Source organism: Crotalus tigris, unplaced genomic scaffold (assembly GCF_016545835.1).
Source record: "Crotalus tigris isolate CLP2741 ecotype Arizona unplaced genomic scaffold, ASM1654583v1 scf7180000018940.2059657, whole genome shotgun sequence".
Taxonomy (NCBI): Eukaryota; Metazoa; Chordata; class Lepidosauria; order Squamata; family Viperidae; genus Crotalus; species Crotalus tigris.
In genome coordinates, this window is record NW_024097284.1 from 516639 (window position 1) to 538034 (window position 21396).

The window sequence follows — 21396 nt, forward strand, 5'->3', positions numbered from 1 at the left end:
AACAGGCAAATATGTTTAAGTTGTAAAGTTCAGGATTAAGGGTTTTTTTCACAGTTCTTGAGGATAATAATTACTAGCACCTATTTGCATATGTATTCAACCAGTGATAAGCAATGCCAGAGAGAACCACCAATATCTTTCTGTAATTGCTTTCTTGGCTATTGTACATAGTTTTACTGTGTATTTTACATTTATTATTTTCTCTCGGTAACAAGGAATAGGTTATAGTTACTAATTAATTTGTTCTTTTTGAAATTTCATAAGACTTTTAGACAGTCACTACATAATGAAAGAAATGTTGATGCACTGATTGCTTCTGAAAAAGAAATCTGGCATAAAGAGAAATTAAGTCTTCAACAGTCCCTGAAGCAGGCGGAAGCCGAACTGGCCAAACTGAAAACAGAATTAAGAAATGAGGCTTTCTTGAGAGAACTGGGATCAGATTCTGAAAATGCTGCTTTAAAGGTGAAAAACGTTTTTTTTAATTACTTATTGGATCATTTTTTCTATCATTAGACATTGCACACTGATTTGCTTTTTATGGCAATCTGAAATCAAAATGATCCAAGCCTGAAATGTGGCACCATTATTTGCCTCAATTTAGCTGCAAAACATTCCATATCTTTATTATTATTATTATTATTATTATTATTATTATTGAAGGGTGACAGTCCCACAAATACATATAGGTGCCAATAGTTCTCATAGGACCTCCCAAATTGGGTAGCAAAATGTTTGAGCTTTGGTGACATCTTTTTTACTCAGTTGGGATTTTGAAGATTCTCATTTTCATTCCTTTCAAAGTCTAGTATAAAATGGCCTGAAAATTCTTTATCTTGTTCATCGTGGTGATATGACTACATCAATAAAAGATGTTGTATAGCCCACTGGCAACAGGGAGACCAGAATTAAATCCCTTCCCCAAATATATGAAGGAGAAATCAACTTCCCACAGCTGGCTGATTTTCAGAAGGAAATATTTGCCCACTTATGATTGGAAACTTCATGTATCCAGGCTGTATTACTAAAACTAGTAACTCAGAAGAATGGTAGTTTAAGAACATAAATTATCATCAGTCTCAGTTTGCTTTATTAGATGATAAAGTGGACTGAATGCCATAACAATAACAACTTAGTCTTTTTTCACGACTGAAAGTTTTTATTCAGTTGTTGTTGTTGTTGTTGTTGTTATTTTTAAAAAGTTGGAAAGGACCTTGGAGGTCATCTAGTCCAACCCCCTGCTCAGGCAGGAAAGCCTATACCATTTCAGACAAATGGCTGTCCAGTCTCTTCTTAAAGACTTCCAGTGTTGGAGCATTCACCTCTTCTGGAGGCAAATTGTTCCACTGCATGATTGCATGTAGCACTTCACAATGTGTAATTTCTCACTGTATTTAATTTCTATTTTAGAGAGTTTATGGAAGATACCTGAGAGCAGAGAGCTTCCGGAAGGCTCTCATTTATCAGAAGAAATATTTGCTGCTCTTACTGGGTGGGTTTCAGGAGTGTGAAGAAGCCACTTTAACTCTTATTGCAAGAATGGGCGGGCAGCCTTCCTACACGCAACTGGAGGTCATTACACATCATTCAAAAAGTTTTACACGGTTTCGTTCAGCTGTTAGAGTGCTAATTGCAATTTCAAGGTAAGACATAAAAGATTCAATTCTTTCTTTAATAAAAAACGTGATATATCTGGTTATATATGTAAAGTGATAAAAAGGTGAAAATAAGGTATTTAATTAAATACTAAGCCTTCTATCTAGAAAACTATTATCGAAAGTACATAGATAATATTTAGAAAGCAAGTAAGGAGATAGTAAATTAAGAAATTGATTATGTCTAGCAATAATTTCTCGTATATAGACATGAAATGTGTTATTTATTTGGATTGATTCAATTTTTCATATCAAATGTCCTAAATGTTACAACATATTTCCCTTTATTATAAATGCAGAATGAAGTTCCTAGTTAGAAGGTGGAAACGAGTTACTGGTTATCATTTAATTGGCATCAACAGAGATGGTTATAGCCAGAACACAGGTAAATATTTCAATTGAAGTCAGACCTTATAGTATAGAGAACTATGTGCCTATCTTCTGCCTTTCTTCCTTCCTCTTCCAGAAAAGTTGTCATCCAGTGAAAAGTATGTGTGCAATATATAGAATGCAATAATATAAACTTTTTTTTAATTTACTGGTTTTTATCTGTTCAGTCTCATCACATAACATTATAATTGACTGTAGTGCCAATTATATTGTAATCAACCTTTTGAGAGAAGAGGATAAAATGATGTTTGTCTTTTGAAACAAGCATTTTTTAATCTCTTCTCTGAAGAGAGATCAAAAAAGCTAGGAATATTTAGGCTTGGAGATTAAAATAACAGTGTCACGAAGAAGATGGTTGCGATCTGTTGGATCTCATTCCAGAAACAGAATAATAGATTTAAAGACAGGTGATGTGGCAGCCATCAATCTGGGATCTTATAATTTAGATTTTTATATTGAACCTGGTTTTGGATTTTGATAACTTAAATTGAACTTAAATGGTAGAGGACAGGAAGGCCTGAAGGAACGTTGTCCATGGGGTCGCGATGGGTCAGACTAACAACAAAACTTTACATCTCAACTGATTATAATTTCCATTATAAACTGGTCAATTTATTAATTGCCTTGTACAGAAAAACAAAAATAAAGCCCGGCAACAATTTTTTGAAAAACTTTGGTGAAATGACAAGAATGACAACATGTGAGACAATGAATATTTGCTAGTCATATTACTAGTTTTTACAAAGCAGATCTAGAACTGAACTTAGCAACATATATTATATATTATGTATTGCATATGTGTTTTATAGAGAGGAGTGTCTACAGCTGATCACCAACTATCATGAAGGCAAAAGTTAACAACCTTCCTTCCTGTTTAAATTATGTAAATACTTATAAATTTGTGTTACTTCTCTTAAGAATTTTGTGGAAATATCTATTACCTTGTTCCATGTATAACTTAACTTAGCACAATCTAATAGATGCTTCCCAAGGATTATTAGAGAATTAAAAGAAATATATAAATATCTAAACCAGTGGTTCTCAACCTGTGGGTCGGGACCCCATTTGGGGTCGAACAACCATTTCATGGAGGTCGCCAAACAACGCAGTCCACCATTTTTTCCCCCTTTTCCTTAGCTGTGCTACTCCCTTTTATTCTATTGGCTTTTGAAAGCCAGTAGAATAGACTCTTTTGAATAGAGTCTAATTCTATTGGCTTTCAAAAGCCAATAGGAATTGTCCAGGCTGTCTCTGCCCTGCTGAGCCCGCCAAAAGTCCCATTCTGTAAACGGTGCTGCACCAGTTGAGTAGTCCTCGACTTACGACCGGTTGGGGGGTCGCGGCATTAAAAAGGTTGAGAACCACTGATCTAAACAATGCATTCATTGGGCAATTAGCATTTGCCTGTGGCCATTCAATTTCAGTACAGGTAGTCCTCAACTTACAACAGTTTGTTTAGTGACTGTTCGAAGTTAGAATGGCATTGAAAAAAGTGACATGACTGTTTTTCACACTTACTACCATTGCAGTATCACCCTGGTCATGTGATCAAAATTCAGATGCTTGACAACTAGCATGTATTTATGATGGTTGCAATGTCCCAGGGTCATGTGATCACCTTTTGTGACCTTCCATCAAGCAAAGTCAGTGGGAAGTCAGATTCATTTAACAACCATATTACTAAGTTAACAACTACACCGATTCACTTAACACCTATGGCAAGAAAGTTCGTAAAATGGAGAAAAATTCACTTAACAAATGTCTCACTTGGCAACAGAAACGTTGGGCTTAATTGTGGTCGTACGTCAAGGACTACCTGTATATAAGAACATGATACCTTTTGTAAGGTTCAGTTTCAGATCTCTTCTGAACAAGAAGAATGAAATATAACCACATATTCCTTGTTTCATATAGTATTACCCAGAGGTAATTTCACCAGGAAATAGCAAGTATTTAAGACTCAGTTTTAATTAATGTTAATTGAATTTTATAATATTTATTGTTCTATATTGTATGGTTATAAAAATAATAACTATTGCTACTTGGTTAAAAGTTATCTATGTTTATTCTTTCCAAAATGCTAAAGAAATTTCAAAACATATATTTGGCTAACAGTAGTAATCATTGAAGGCATGACTTAATAAAATCTTGTACTCTCATTATTCTTGTATCTATGCCAGAAGCTTCCCCCCCCCAAAAAAAACTGAGAAGTTGTCAGACTGTTTTTTGACTCTTAAGCCAAAGAAAAGCCTAGATATTGCACTTCAATTCTGCTTTCAGTTGTTGGTTATTAAACAAATACATATTTTACTGGTGTCCTAAAACTTCTCATGTCTTCATCATACATGAAGACAGTATAGTTTATGATTTAGTCTGCCAAATATTAAAGAAAACTGCCTGAGTTCTAAAATAAGCTTATTTTTGTATTTTGTGTAGGTAACGAGTTACGGTCTGATTCATTTTCTGGTAGTCTGGAACTCTGTGGAGAACAGAGACCTGCTTCTTATAGATCCAGATCAGAACTGGAATCTCTCAGATCTCCTTTTTCTTATCAGCATAGGTAAATATTGATATATGCTGCATTTATATTGATATATTGCCTGCATTTCAAAGAGCATATACACACCTTCTGAATATGAAATGCTGTTGACAAAACAATTATTGTTTGATATGATTATTGTTTTATTAGCTCTCCAGATACACATACTTGACTCTGGAAACTGAATACTAGAAATGTTTTGATGTGAATCTTTGTAACTCATCATAGTATTCAATGGTAGTTTTTATTGTTTTGTGAAGTAATTTTTGCAACTTGAACTTAAAAGGTGTATCCTTTTTCCCAACTATATTATGAAACCATTACAGACCATATACATATCAGGCCTGTGCTGGATTGGACCAAATATTCTACTATTCCATTAATTTATAGTGGGAGAATTCTTGTATGCTATAAACTTCTCCAACTTTATCTTATTTTGCGTTATTAAAAGTAGTTTCTGAAGATTGGGGAACTCTTCATAGAAATATAAAAACTCAGCAAAAGGAGCTGCAACCAAGGAACTAAATCAGCACAACTCTTTGTTTTGCCTATGTAGAGAAACCCTTTCATCAGAAGCATTAGTTATTTGGAGTATTTTTAAATATTGGAAACCTTTTAAAATAATACTATCTTGACAAAATATATTAAGTGAATAGTACTAAACTATGGAGATGTTATGTTGGGGTATTTTAGGGATGCGATAGCTCAGTGGTTAAAGACTCTGAGCTTGTCAGCTAGAGCACTGACAGCCTGGTTCAAGACCTAAGCTCTGCACAATGGGATAAGTTCCCATTATTTGCCCCAGCTCCTGCCCACTTAGCAGTTTAAAAGCATGCAAATTCAAGTAGATTAATAGGTACCACTTCAGTGGGAAGGAAACAACATTCTATATGGCTTTGGTGTATAGCCATGCTGGCCAGATGACCACCAAAATTGTCTTTGGACAATACTGGCTATATCAGCCAAGAAACAAAGATAAGCACCATGCCCTAGAGCAGTGGTTCTCAACCTTTTTAATGCCGCGACCCCCCAACCGGTCATAAGTCGAGGACTACTCAACCGGTTGTAAGTCGAGGACTACTCAACTGGTGCAGCACCGTTTGCAGAATAGGACTTTTGGCGGGCTCAGCAGGGCAGAGACAGCCTGGACAATTCCTATTGGCTTTTGAAAGCCAATAGAATTAGACTCTATTCAAGAGAGTCTATTCCACAGGTCGGCAACCTGCGGCTCCGGAGCCGCATGCGGCTCTTTGAGCCTTCCCCTGTGGCTCCCAGCCTCCTCTGCCTTTGCAGAGAGAGACAGAGACAGAGAGAGGCAATTGCGATTCCCTGCTTCTCTCTCTCTCTCTCTCTCTCTCTCTCTGTGTGTTTGTGTGTGTGTGTGTGTTTTGTGTGTGTGTGTGTGTGTGTGTGTGTGTGTATGTGTAAAAGAGAGTGCACTCACAGTGTTCTCTGAGGAGCTGAAAAGCTTACTGGGCGGAGCTCCTCCCTTTGCTGCGTCTCTGCAGGAAGCAGGAAGGGCAGGAGAGAGCTAGCTAGCCCAGCTAGGCTGACTCAGGAATTCTGGGAGTTGAAGTCCATGAGTCATAAAAGAGACGAGGTTGCCTATCCCTGAGATTGTTGGAGAACAACTTGAAGCTTGCCAGGTGAGCAGCAGATGGGGGGGGGGGAGAAAGAGAGAGAGAGAAAGAGAGAGAGAGAGAGGGAGGGGGAAAGAGAGAGAGGAAAGAGAGAAAGAAAGAGAGTGGGGGAAGAGGAGTGGCAGACCAAGGGCAGGGAGGGAGAGAGACACAGAGAGACCCTTTTGACATCTAAAATGAAGATAACACTGCATATATCCTTTTTTTACCTGTGTGTGTATGTAATTTTATTCTCTTAAAGCATTCTCTCGGTGATCATTGTTTTAATAGTATGGATATTCCCAAGAGTCATATTTTTACTTTTATTTTTAATGTGTGTGTGTGTGTGTGTGTATACACATACACATACACAAACACTCTCTCTCTCTCTCTCTCTCTCTCACACACACACACACACACACACACACACACACCTATAATAAAGATAAAAAAGGATATATGCAGTATTATCTTCATTTTAGATATCAAAAGGGTTTTGCGGCTCCCGGTGTTTTGTTTTTGGTGGGAAACGGGTTCAAGTGGCTCTTTGAGTGTTTTGGGTTGCCTACCCCTGGTCTATTCTATTGGCTTTCAAAAGCCAATAGAATAAAAGGGAGTAGCACAGCTAAGGAAAAGGGGAAAAAAATGGCGGACTGTCTTGTTTGGCGACCCCCGTGAAATGGTCATTCGACCCAAAATGGGGTCCCGACGCACAGGTTGAGAACCACTGCCCTAGAGAGTTAGACATGACTGACAGGGAAACTTTTACGTTGTTAGTATATCAGTTGAAAATCTCTGTGGCTAATCAACAAGTAGATTGAAGAACTTCAAATAATATGTATATCAAGTGCAACTGAAATAATTGTAGACTACTTTTTAAAGTAACCTGCCTCCATTTTTTTTTGTTGAATCTTTAATTGCAAAGCTCTTTTTAAAGATGTATATCAGTGATGCCAAGTAAGGGTTTGTTTAAAGTTAATAGACAGGAAAAATACCTGGTAGGTTTAAATTGATAGATTGTGTGACTTCAGAGCATTACAGTATACAATGTATTCACTTTCCTAATATCTAGGAAATTGGGTTATTTTCAGTATTGGTAAACTGTCAGTTATTTTACAACAGTCTGTTTGATTAACATTTTTATCTGTTTCTATTTTATATCTAAGGTATCAGGGCATCCATACTGATTTCAGCCCAGTTTCCCTTGCATGTTCTCAGCTGCAGAATTATGATCCTGATAGAGCTTTAACAGATTATATTAATCGTCTGGAGTCCCTACAGAGACGACTTGGCAACGTACAGCCAGGTAGATATCATTGTTCTTTTAGTTGCTGTTTCCTGGTTTATGACTCACATTGTTCTACTATAGTACATGTAGTCCTTGAGTTACAGCAGTTTATTTAGGGACTGTTCGAAGTTACAACAGCACTGAAAAAAGTGACTTGATCATTTTTCACACTTACAACTGTTGTAGCTTCCCCATGGTCATATGATCAAAATTTCGATGCTTGGCAACTGATTCATGTTATGATGGTTGCAGTGTCCCCGTCATGTGATCACCTTTTAAGACCTTCTGGCAAGCAAAGTCAATGGGAAGCCAGATTCACTTAACAACCATGTTACTAATTTAACTGCAGTGATTCACTTAATAACTATGGCAAGAAAGGTCATAAAATAGGGCAAACTTAACTGTCTTACTTAGCAACAGAAATGTTGGGCTAAATTTGTGATCGTAAGTTGAGGACTACCTGTATTGCTGCTTTCGCTGGTTATGTTGATCGTACAAGATTCTGAATATTTGTCTTTTTGCCCCACAGCATCTGCTTCACAAACTCAGCTGCATTCTGCTCTCCGAAGATAATCCTTGAAATATTTTTGCCACCGATAGTAACATCAAATGAAATGCCTTCTGCAAATTATTTGGCTGCTGTGCTTTTGTACAGTGTTGTGGGACCAACATGAACACAGTTCAATGATTGTATGCAGTTCACCTTGCTTGCAGCACACAAAGATTAGAACTTATGTATATAGGCACTCTTTATGGTTGTTTGAGCCTGATTATTAAATCTCATGTATATTTGTGGAATGCTAATTTAAACACTTAAATTATTGAAGTGTGTATTTATCAAATGGGTGAGAGGGATGAAATGTTTTAAGTATTGAGGTTACAGAATGCATAGGAGCACAACTTTTTCCCCCAATAAGGTCTAAGTGAAGGACTTTTCACAATTTTATTCTATTTGCTAGTGCATCGCAGAGAGAAATATCACTTCTAAAGACCTATTTTTGTACAGGTAGAACTTTTGAAATTTCTGCTTATTTTGTCAAAGTGCTGAAATAAAGATGATTTCATCATTTTAATATGTGTCTGAAACTATTTTAAAATAGACTTTTGTGTTCTGATTTTAAATAATGAAAATGTTTTAAAAGCTTGAAAATAATTATTTGTATTGACATCTCCATTGATCCGTCCTTCACAACAATAACTCAGCTTCAGGATAGGTTTCTTAGGGCTATAAATACAGTAGACCCAAGCTAACAGAAGCTTGTTGCCACAAAATAGCAAATGATAGCATTTAAATGGATAAAGAACTCTGATGTGTTTTCATATGAATATTCTAATATATTCACACACACACACACACATAATTTATATACTCTAATTCTATCTATTCTAATAATATAGAATACATCAGTAGTGGCAAACCTATGGCATGCGTGCCAAAGGTGGCACTCAGAGCCCCTTCTGTGGGCAGGCACGCCTTTACCCCAGCCCTGCCTCATCTGCAACCCCCCTCACCAGCAGTCTGCCCGGAGAGGCTCCCCCAGGCACGACCCACACGGAGCAGCGCAGCCAAGCAGGGGCAAGACCTTGCCCTCTCCCATGTCGTGGAGATGATGCTGCAGGGTGCAGGCAGAGGACGTGGCCATGGCGCTGCAAGGCTGCCTGGGTGATCTGTGGAGTGGCCCTGCAGGCGGGCGGAGCAGGGGGCAGGCCAGTTTGTGAGCACTCGGTCTCTAAAAGATTCACCATCACTGGAATATATATTCCATTAGAATAGTAAAAAGGGGATGAATCAGACTGAAATACTAAAAATCCACCTGTTTACAATGCATGATGATATATGACAAATGTTATACACTACTAGTCAGTTTTCATTCTATTTAATTAATAACATTACTGAAGATCAAATAATTAAATGACAACATTTTTCCACTTCCACATTCCTAGTTACATAACAATGATTAAATATTTCAAGTTTCTGCAGAACTACTAATATCTCTAACCACTTTAACAAATTAATATTCCTAATCACCCCGCAATGACTGAATGTTCCTAGTTTCTGTAAAAGAGCTACAAATACCTCATCATTTTAACAAATTATTTTTAAAATCTTGCAGGTTTTATTGCAATATCCTTCTTAGAGAGTTGCCATATTGTAATAGCAAATATTTCATATGGTACTTGGAAGAGACCTTGCTTTATATTAACTTATTAGGCATTAGTAGTCACAGTCATTAAGATAAAAGGAAGATTTGATTTTCCCCAATGATTTTAAATTGCTTTTAAAAAACTATTCAAATTTTATTTTAGATGAAATAATGTCACTTCTGATAAGCATGTTAATAGCAGCTTTGCAAGAAGGAGTCTTGTTAATCATACAAAAATTTACTATGCCAATATCTACAAAGTTATAGAAACCTGAAATTGAAATTCTAAATATTCATTGATACCATTATGGGTTTTTTTCCATGTTTAAATTATGCCATCTTATGTTCCTGAACAGTCTCTTTTTATCCATTTGTTATCTTTGAGCCTTCCAAATTAAGTTTAGTAAGAGCTTTCACTAAAAAAGAAAAATTAACTCAAATACATTCAAGTTATTGAAACATGAAATAAAAAAGGGCAAACTTTAACACAAAATTTCAATTTTTCTGCACAAATTACAGGCAACTATTAGCTTCTTTAGCTGTGCTAGAAGAGCTCCTTTACAATGTATATATCTCATTTATTTGGTGATCTCCTTTTATATATAATTAATGGGTTAGTAGGTGTGTGGATCATAGTTGTATAATTTATGGCAGGAAAGTATCCATTCACTAAGTCAAATTCATATAAACGCAAAAGAGTTGACCAAATTGTCTTAATCTGAATATATGCAAAGTTCTCTCCAATGCAGCGATGACGACCTAAAAAGAAAAAAGCACATTGAATTTCCATTATTAAACATTGTTTCCATTTAGCCTACTTTGAAAACAGAATTTTAATTATTTATAAATAAAATACAAACAGAAAACTATCCACGCACTCTCACATCCACTCCCATGAATGATCCTAGAAGGAGCAATGTACCAAAAAGAAAGTGCAGCTTCTGCCTCAAAGATTCTAGAGAAATTATGTGAAATTCATGGGTGGAGAGCATACACTCATCTTCTATACAGGTAGTCCTCGATTTATGAACACAACTGAGCCCAAAATTTCGGTTGCTAAGCAGGACATTTGCTATGTTAGTTTTGCCCCCTTTTATAACCTTTCTTGGTACAGTTGTTAAGTGGCAAAAGATGATCGCATGATTCTGGGATACTGCGACCATCATAAATATGAGTCAGTTGCCAAGCATCTGAATTTTGATCTTGTGAGGGGATGCTGCAATGGTCATAAGTGTGAAAAACACTTTCAGTGTCGTTATAACTTCAAACAGTCACTAAATGAACTGTTGTAAGTCGAGGACTACTTGTATATGCATTCTGATGTTATAATAAGGTTAAAAAAAACAACCTCCTCTTCTCTACAGAATGAATATTAATCCTTTTTGAAATCCCAGAAAAGAGTTCCTCTTTTCCTTTCCAGTTATTGCTTTCTCATATTGCATCCCTATCTAATGTTGTTCTCCCTTTTCCCAGGATAGCCTTCTCCAGATGCTTTTTTTTTTTTTGCATTGTTATTGGAGGGAATATGCAGAAATCAGTTTTATAAATAAAAAAACTTACACACTAGGCATCTAATTCAATTTAATCTTGATTTTTTTTTCTCACCCTGAATTTTTTGGGAGTAGCTTTAGGCCAGTGAGTTTGAATAAATATGTGTCCGTGTATGTGGGTACAAAGAAACACAGGCTTATTGGGAATGAGGGAAATCTCCAGGATTGGTTCTGGTTGTTAAGAGTTGCACAGGCAGTTGAAACTAATTAGACTGGAAGGCCGCCTCTCCTTCATACTCTCTATTTAACTAAGCCAAATAATGGAAGTATTTACATCACTGAGTTCAACAGGACTTTTTTAAAATAGCACTGTTTGAATTTGTAAAGAAAATTTAAATACTTGACACATTAGTACTAATGACTATACTTTGGACATGGTAATTTTTTTTCCTAACAATGAATGTTCTGCCCCAATCGCTCCAGTTTATGGGAAGTTCAAATCATGGGTTGTTTTGCTCCTTTTGGGGTGCGGTGGGGGGAATAATACCACCTAATTCTAGACAGCTCCCAGGATACATTGCAAGCAACCATTCTTAGCAATAAAATTGGACATACAGGGATGTAATAAATAAACTTACCAGCACCAAATGGCACAAATGCAAACTTTTCTGCAGCTGCAGGATTATCTTGAAGGTACCGGTCTGGTTTGAACTTTACATTTTCCACCCAACAGTCTTTAAGTGTGTGATTAATAGTAGGAGATACACAAACTTGATGACCAGGTGGAATTGTATAACCAGCAATAGTCTAAACACAAAAGAGAATATAAAAGTAAAATTTATTGATGCCTAAATTACTAAGGAGATACATTAGGAGTTGTGATTCAGACACACCAACTATCAATAGACACATAGAGATAGACTACATTCATACACCATTCCAAAGAAACAATAAAAAAGCTAAGGAAACAAACAAAAAACAATTCATCCTCTCCAGCAATCAACACTCAGATAAGCAGGATTAAGACCTGACAAACAATTAAATAGAAAAACAACAGCCTAATCAAGGAACTGCCAAAGAGAAATGCACACCCACCAATACTGGAAGGGCAAACTACTACGATATATATAAACCTCACATTTTTGCATTGATAACATTATCTAGTTCAGTATTGCAACAAAACTTACTTGGGGAGTTTTAGCCATCCTCATCATGGTCATTATAGGTGGTCTAAGCCTTAATGTTTCTTTCAAGCAACAATCCAATAAATTCAAATCCTTGAGCTAAAAAAAAAGTTTATTTACAATTTTTTATATTCAGAAAGGTTTCTAAATGTATATAATTATAGGCTATAATTTCATGTACTTGTAGTTGATATTGCAAATAGATTTATTGAGCCATCAGCTTTGATACAAGTATGAAGATAATACATACTAATGAGTTAAAAATACATTTAGAAGAATTTACTCACAAGCAAAGAAATAGAAATAAGTTGTTAGTATTGATAGTAATATACAAAACTAGATAGACATACTTCGCACATATTTACTGCAACTCTACAGACGAAAGAAAGAAAGAGAAAGAGAGAAAGTAAGAAAAGAAAAAAGAAAGAAAGCACTGGACATCCATTTTCAGGTTAAAAGTATAAACGATCACCTGCAAAGCAAAAGTACTTTCAGAAACTGTGTCATACAGAATGTCATGATTCCGACAGATAAACTCTTCAAAAGAACTTTGAGGCATTGTTCACGTTAAAGAATCTTTTATTCGAGAAACAACGTATCGGCACTACATAGTTAAAGCCAAAAACTGAATTCCTCTCCCCTGGGCACAAAGTAGCAAAGCACAATTCCCTCCTCCAATTAACAGTCATAAATCACATTCCCCAATTAGTTTGAAGCACAGGCTTTCTCCCTAGCTCTCCAGCCCGCCAAATCTTTGGCTGAGTTATTATTGTTATGACTAACTGGACTCTCATCCACATCCCCCCTCCCAGCATCAATTAGCTCTACAAGCGAAAGAGTAAAATGGCTGCATTTCCATCTGTTGTCAAAGCAAGAACATCTGATGTTAGCAGCGTTGACACAGGAGTTTTTTGTTAAATGCATTTTTCTTTTAATATCCACATGCAAAAAACCTTGCAGGTTTAGAATAGCATATTATCTCACTAATGCAGATTTGTTCTCATGCCACATACAGATTTAAAGACTATATTGGTAAGTTAAAAAGGAGGAACAGGCCTACAAACCTGATCATAGGTCAAGGGAGGAAAATCTTCTCCACATACAGTTTTTTGTTCCTCATAACACTGTTCCTGTACTGATTTGTCTCTAGCCAAAAAGAAGCCAAGCCAAGTGCTGGTAGTTGAAGATGTATGCTGGCCTGCTAAGAGCAATCCAATAAGCAGCCCACTAATTTCATCATCTGTTAGCGGTCGTCCGTCTCTGAATTTCAAGACATAGATAGCACACCAGAATGAGAAGGACAATCCCCAATTTTTTTGTCAATCCTCTTGACAAAAATCCACAATATTTTACAATATAGAATTTTAGCATAGATGTCAGTATTAATAAAGTATTTGTCTTGCCATTTCTATATTGCCATTTCAACTTAAGGAGCTTACAAATTTAAAATACAGGACTAAGAGTAATAAGACATAACAGTCTTCTTCCTAAATGTCTTAACAAGTCTTTCTAAACATTGCTTTATTTAAATATCATTTTACAATAAAGCTTCTACGTACTACTATGCCTATACAGAAAATCTTTTCAAAATTTTTCAGCAAGGATCAAAGTTTGCCTTTTATAGAAATCTGGCTCCTAGCAACAAATAATTCCTGAATTTATAAGATAAATACTTTACGGCAGGGGTGGGCCATGCGTGGTTCTCTAAATTCAACTTCTATCAGATTTAGACAATATGCTAGTGATGAGAGATGATAGTAGTATAGGTTTAAAATCTGTATTATTATGTATTGTCTGCACTTGATGGGACAAGTAGTCACAGTTTAATACTTGCGGAGCTGAGACTAATCTGATTTAACAATGGTTTCTTGAATAAAGCACTGTACACTGCTAAGTCCCCGCAAATTTCTTATGGTATCTGTGATTCCCCACCACATAATAGTTTTCTCACTGAAAATTAAATGTATTAGAGATTATTAACTTTTCTGTTTTCAATTCAATGCTGCTTTCTTCTCCTGCACAACAAACTACATTTCAAAATTGTTCTTGCATTTTATAAATTAAACTTCTGAATCTTATCCTGATTTCTGATCTATTGAACAAATTTTTACACAGTTCTGTTTTTATTCCCATTAGGATTATAGTAATCCTTATCCAAGTGCTATAAATATTTCACATACTTGTAAGTAACATCCAGTAGTGTTTGCAACATGTCATCTTCTCTCGTAGAAGACTGTCTTCGTTTCTGAATTACTTCATAGAAAATAGATTTTACTTTATAATGGGCTCTATCTCTGCATCTAAAATTAAAAGCAAGTTGTAAAAATGAAAGACTTGGATTTTGCAGATATTTTTGAATGTTTAATTGCCCCTTAAGTTATTTTTTTAGCCCTAGACAAAAGATATGTCCAATTATAAAAAGAGCTATTGTAGTGCATTGCCAAAACCTGACAACTTACTGAAAGCAATCCACTGCGCAGTCTGCAATTCCCAACTTGGTTCAGAATTGTTTTTCTTTTGCATTTAAAGAACTGACCCAGTACACTTCATTTGGCATTTGAAGTCATCGCCTGCACTCTGTAACTTACAATAAACATAAGCAGGCCAAATAAAACCAAACCAGTTTTTTGAGAATCAGTTTTTGGTTAAGTTGCTGGCCTAGAAATCAGGAGACTGAGTTCTAGCCCTGCCTTAGGCATCAAAATTGGCTAGGCCAGTCATTCTAAGCCCAGTCCACGTCACAGAAAATAAGAGGAGGAAGGAATGTTAAGTATGTTTGCACCCTTGAATTATATATGGGAAAAAAGGGATTATTTTTTAAAAAACAACATCTCATCAAATTGCTTTTTCTGAAGGTTTCTATACATTTTAGCTGCTCTTTCTATTACTCAGTTGCATCTAATGTTTGCTCTAGATCAGGGGTCCCCAATCCCGGTCCGTGGACTGACACTGGGCTGCGGCTTGCCAGATACTGGGCCACGCAAACAAAGCCCCATCCACGGGATGTAGGGAGTACATGAAACCACGCCCCCTCCACAGATGAGCTTATCTGTGAGTATATATGATACTTGAAAAACAAGTTTCTAGGATTTGATGGGGCAAAACTGAAAGCAATTTGCAATTCAACTAGGGAAGATTGGATTCTGTGGTGAAGTTCAGTGGATAATGCTGGGCATAAAGAGAGATTATCTCTTTTCTGTTATTTCCAGAAAACCCGTAACATGTTAATGATTTTAAAAAATAGTAATAAGTGTTAGCCTTACAAGACAATCTCATCACAAACCAGTAACCAGGATTACTAGCTCTTATTTTTATCGCAGCATTAACAAACTTATTGCAAGTCTGAAAATAGTCCTCCCATCCCTCACTTTTACTCTTTTAATTTCATGCGAGGGTCTCCCTTCTGAGACATTTTTCTCATTTCTCCTCCTTTGATCTCAAATTTCATTTATCAGACCACTGAATAAGCTATAGCTGTTCATCCTGTCTTCAAGGTCATTCCCACCTACCATTACATTTGATTAATACTATTCTTGGCTGATCAAGCTGTTAAATACCTGAAGCTGGGCAAAGGTATCCACCCTGGTAAGAGCCATGCAGCATGACTAAATCCCCCGTCCAAATCAGCATAGAGCTGTGCTACTTTCTCATTGAGAATGCTTCTTATTTCCTTCCCATGTAAACAATGGCTTGCAGTCAAAATGATTAGTTCTGAAAGTGCTTCAAATAAATCTGTGAAATTTAACAAGGATTTAAAAAAAATAGTGTTACTATTTCCAGTCCACTTTTAAAATTAGAAAAATTAAGAGGAACACAAAAAGATCAATCTAAATGTTTTTGATGATTCCTTGGTAGGTATTTTGAGATAGAAAGAAAAAAGATGTTTTGGAGCAGTGCAGAGGATGGGGAGAGAAGGGATAAGTTGATTTTTTTTTCCCTTGTCCATCCTTCATTATCAAAGAATAGCCATCCCCCCCCCCAAAAAAAACTTTATCACCACTGAAACTTGCACTTTAGTTCTGATAAGATCAATAAAGTAAATAATGTACACTGAAACCGAAAACATCATAGGCAAACTCCTTCAGCCAAAGTCTGCATTCTATCTAATAGAGAATGCCAAGGGCCAATCCAAAACCTTCACACTCAATCACACAATAGTGCAGAAGCTCAATAGCATTCAGGACCAGCCCTCGTATAAGCCATGAACAGCCATCAAAAAGCAGATAATACATTTATTTATTAATTTGTATTTGTCAAATTTATACACATAAGTTCCATCTCCTAGTCACATGATCTCAACTGAATTATCAAGTTTCCACAAGACCACTAGTATCATCTCCCACAAATAATGCAGCAAGAAAACAACTACCAGAATTTCCTGGGGTTTGGAATTGGTATAATTATTAAAATTATCACTGAGGTGGGTTTTTTTGGCATGGCATATATTTTCTACATAAGATAGCACATCTGCCTTCCTTGGTTTGAGCATAGTAAATCTTATAGTCCAAATGTAAATCTTTTCAAATTGTGTTACTTACTTCTTTTTCCTTCATCTCCCCAACTTTTAAAGTATTCTATAGTCTCTTTCTCAATTATTGGTATATGATTTTTAAATTGACTTATGTTCAGACCAGTTTTTAGCATCTTCTTCTGTTCCAAAAATACCTTAAAAATAAAAAGAATATTAATTTCAAAACAAAATACTTTGCTTATACCAGCCTTCCTCAAACGGTATCTTCCAGGGCACTAGAATCTAGATTCCCAGAATAACAAGCTAGAATTTGTTCTGTATTGCAAAGTCCCAAAACAAAGAAAGATCAATGAAATTAATGCTCTTTATCTTTTTTCAAGGCTAAATTTTCTTGATATACTGCTCTGGCAAATAACAAACATTTGTCACCCTTCCCAGGTAAATCAAACTGGAAACATGGCTCAATAAACTCACTCTACTTTATTGTAAGGCTACCTTATCAGAATCTTACAAGTTTGAAGATACAAAATTCCTTCCACTATTTTTTAACTGCCTGATCTATTAGACGGGTCCTTTCTAAGTTTCTTTTTCTAACTATTAAGCTGCTTTGGGCTCCTCTCTCTCATTTGATTGAATCCTAAATTGCATCTCTTCCACTCATCCCTCAAAATCATCCAAATATCCCATTACTTTAATTGAAGATATAAGCCAGTGATGGCGAACCTTTTAGAGACCGAGTCCCCAAACTGCAACCCCAAACCCACTTATGTATCATCACGTGACAGGTGGGCGTGGCCCATTGGGTGGGTGTGACCAATTGGGTGGCTGAGTGGTAACAGCAGACTGGGTGGGACTAAAAAGTTCAATCAATCAATTCCAACTTTGCAAGATTTTTTTTTTCCCGCGAGAAGTTGAAATTGATTGGCAGAGGCCTAAAGCGAAAAGGTTTTATAAAACCCAGCTGAAGCCTAGGACTGGGGTGATGGCGCGCGTGTCCACAGAGAGGGCTCTGCGTTCGCCACCATGGGTATAAGCTATGCCCTTGAACGGGCAGTCAGAAGATGAAAGCTGCACTCTCATCACAAATCCAGCCTAGTTACTAATTTTTTTCCAAATGGAGCTCTTTGTCAACAGTACACTTTTATAATCAGAGATCATTAAGAGAAATGTTCTTTTATAATTAAACCTAATCTGTTATGTCAGTTTTTACATTCTATTTATATGATTCAGTACTGAAATCTAACTAAACTAATAATTCATGTAACAATATACATACTGCATTGGGTACATCATAAGCTACTCCCTTGCCAAAAACAGGAGTAGTTAGTTTTGAATACACTTCTTCTGCATTCAGCTCTTCGTTTTTACTATTGAACAATAGAGCAGATGCATCACTGCCCAGGAGATAGGTGAAGGTCTTTCCCACCATAGTGAAGCTAAATACAGGCCCATACTGCAAGGAAAAAATTGAGTAGTTAGAAAATAACAAAAACAAAGAAAAATGGCATTTTTAGCATAATTGCATGAGAGTGACAATATAAATACATAAAATACATGTGACAAAAAAACATGATCAAATAGTGATGCTCAACACTACCTCCTCAATTAATTAATCATGCATAAGTAACTGGAAGGGTTCCCCCAACTTGACAAGTAACCAAGCTAAGTATCAAAATGCTCCTTGCTCTAATTAAAATGTCTACTTGTAGACTATTTGGTGCCTACTTCATTCTTTTTCATCTTGTCAATCAAATACTAATTTCACATATTCTTATTTTACTTAAATTATAGTTTGGATCAGTGTTTTTCAAACTCACTAACTTTAAGATATGTGGACTTCAACTTCCTTGCTGGTGAATGTTCACGTTCTTAACAGATTCTTGTTAGACTATATCCTTACTTCTTGTTTCCTCTCTCTCTTTCTATAATGTCCTACACCCTTCCTGCTATCCATCACAACAGTTCCCCTTTCATGGGCACCATATCTCACAAAAACACTGACTTAGATCCTGTAGTATAGAGGAATCTTCTTCAGTGAGCATTACAGAAAGCGGCTAAGAGGGCCTTCAAGGGAAGCTTGCTCAACCAGGAACCCCATATTGAGCACCTAAGATTTTCCAAGCCAGGTGACTTTGGGACATGTTTCAGGGTATCCTGCAGCATGTACCAGAGACAGTGAGCCTGTAGACTGGGCAACCATTATCTGCAGTGCATGCCAATGGAAGACAACCTGCAGCAGTTACAAAAGGAAAATGGTATATGCTAGTCATCACCAAAGGCTCCTGTCAATATTGCAAAGGAAGCAACATCTCCAACATTCTGCTAGACTGGATGGGTTTAGAATACAGGGTGGAGTTGCCCATCCTGGATCTCCCTCTACGATGAGGACTGATGGCTTGTATGGCAGGCAGTCCTCAGTCCAAAAGTATTTGCACTTAACACTGGAGGAGAATCCTAGGCGTAGCTTCCTTCTGTAACATTGACTTGAAGTAGTTCAAAGCCACCTGACCTTTGCATTGAGGCAAATTGCCACCTTCTCACTTCAGCAAAGCAAATAATGTTACCTCCATATTGTTTTATCACTTTGTTTTGCACAGACCTAGGAGTAAGTTTCTGTAAGATTTCACATGCATCCCTAAATGAAATCTTGGAACCACTAACAAGATGACACTGGGAAAGGAGATGACATGGGGAAAAGATTAAGTACAATACTCTGCTTTTATGTTTCTCTCTTAGATTTATTGGATATGCAATTATGTTTGTCAAACTAAACTATTGTCCTTATTCAGTTATATGGGCTCATTAATTCTTTCAGTTATCCAAAACAAATATTACTGTTGAAATATTTGGTATAGCTGAATTATTACAGAACTATCACGTTAGCAGTGCAAAAGAATTAGGCTCACCTTTTCATAGGCATCTTCTAAAAATTGGATAGGATTTCTTCCAAATGAAATTGCATGACCCAGAAAAGGGATATTTGATGGAATATAAGGTGGATATTTCTACAGATAGAAAAGAGAGAGAAAAAAAAACACCCTATTTTATACCTATAGAGAGAGCAGTACACATAAAATCAGACTGATATCTCTTGCTTCTCTGTCTTATGAGAAGTGAGTAAACAAATAATGGATCTGATTGCTAGGAGGATAACATTTTTAAGGAGGAGGCTTTATGCACACAAAAATAATTGCATGGAATTGACCCAAGAAAATCAGAAGATATAACTGAAAGTGAAATTAAAATAGTGCTAGATGAACAGATCAAGAGTGCACCAATGATGCTTAAAATGAATAAGTTCATTTTAACAATATAACAAGTAAGCATTTTAATTCAGGGCACATAACTTTTGGCTAAGAATCTAAAGCTTGTACTAATGATCCTAGCCCCTTCACGATTAGTTTTGTGGTTAAGCAGAGATGCTCACAGTAGATGACCACTACACAGCGGCCCAAAAATGCTCACTTCTGATGTTTCATTATAGGAATGGAGGACAAATGCTTTTTATTTTGGATTGGATAGCAAAATACTCTTTAAGGTCTGGAGTTGCTATAAAACCAACTATCTTTGAAAGGTGATAGAAACTGACATTGTGCATTGGGAAGAAAGCCTGATTGCTCATCACCTTTGCCAATGCTTACTGGCCACACTGGCAAAGGATTCTGTAAGTCACAATCCCAATACATGTGAAGAGGAGCAAATGGGAGCCAGATGGCCAGACGCCACAATGAACTAAGCAGTCCGTCCATGCTTCCGCCTTTATCGGGGAGCATTGAAGAGTGGCCTCTCACTCTATCCACCGGCCTCTATAAAGAAAGTTCAGAGGGATATTTGCTCTTTTTGTTTTGGAAAGAAAAGGGAGTTCTTATTATCAACTCGAAGGGCAGAGAAACAATGTTTGTATATGCGTGTCGCACCTGCACATGCTCTGGTGTCCTTTTGCACCCCAAGTCACACCAAAGCACTTGTCTCGAGTCCATATGGGGAAGGAGCATGCGCACACAACACACCAATTCCGCCGTACCTTTAAACAAAAAAAGGCTGTACCGGCGATGCATCAACTTACCTGGCCGCTGGGAGACTGTCGCTGCTGGCGAGTTCCGAGCTGGAACAAGTAGCCCAAGCTCAGGGCAAAAGCAGAAGCAGCCAAAAGCAGGGACAGCGGACTGCCGGCCGCGATCCTTTCCAGCAGAGAGCCACCCGCTTCGAACCAACTCAGTTCCATTGTGCCTTCAGCCGCGGAGAATACGTCGCGCAGCTCTCACAAAGTGGGAACCTAACACATTAGGGCGGAGCCCGCCGCGGCTGGGCAGATCTCTGCCCATCTGACGAAGGGCGCACAGCAGCCAATCGGCGACCTCGCGAGGACTGGATGAGCGGGAGAACGGGTGGGGGATGATATTTTTCTCCTGGTAGTTATATATAGACTACGGGCAACGATGAGGCTGGCTCTGAACTGGCTGCGGACTGGGAGGGGATGGCGTGGTGGTATGGGGGGCGTGGAAACTAACCTCTCTCGTTATGAATCTCTCTCTCTCTCTGTATTCACTTATTTAGGAGAGATCTACCCTTAGAAGCACCCTTGCTTCAGACAGGAAGACGGTGCAGAGAGTGGT

The 21396-nt window shown here is 37.1% G+C and overlaps 2 protein-coding genes across 11 annotated transcripts in view; one reads left to right on the forward strand and one right to left on the reverse strand.

Moving 5' to 3' along the window:
- The window catches only part of AKAP9 (A-kinase anchoring protein 9), a 128814-nt gene extending 120250 nt beyond the window's left edge, over positions 1-8564 (forward strand). For all 10 annotated transcript variants that reach the window (XM_039357673.1, XM_039357667.1, XM_039357672.1 and 7 more), the window contains 6 exons: positions 265-465; positions 1411-1643; positions 1955-2040; positions 4482-4605; positions 7370-7509; positions 8021-8564. In XM_039357673.1, coding sequence (XP_039213607.1) covers positions 265-465; positions 1411-1643; positions 1955-2040; positions 4482-4605; positions 7370-7509; positions 8021-8064 — 828 coding nt within the window. In that variant the 3' untranslated portion in view covers positions 8065-8564. The remainder of the gene's footprint in view (positions 1-264; positions 466-1410; positions 1644-1954; positions 2041-4481; positions 4606-7369; positions 7510-8020) is intronic.
- A 788-nt stretch (positions 8565-9352) lies between these two features.
- Positions 9353-21078, reverse strand: LOC120314506 (lanosterol 14-alpha demethylase). The gene is made up of 10 exons (XM_039357680.1): positions 20847-21078; positions 19687-19785; positions 18057-18233; positions 16848-16974; positions 15867-16041; positions 14490-14609; positions 13374-13569; positions 12313-12408; positions 11764-11932; positions 9353-10394 (listed from the first exon to the last, which is right to left on the reverse strand). The coding sequence occupies exons 1-10, from the start codon at positions 21003-21005 to the stop codon at positions 10210-10212; spliced, it is 1503 nt and encodes a 500-aa protein (XP_039213614.1). The 5' UTR covers positions 21006-21078; the 3' UTR covers positions 9353-10209.
- Positions 21079-21396: the final 318 nt, after the last annotated feature.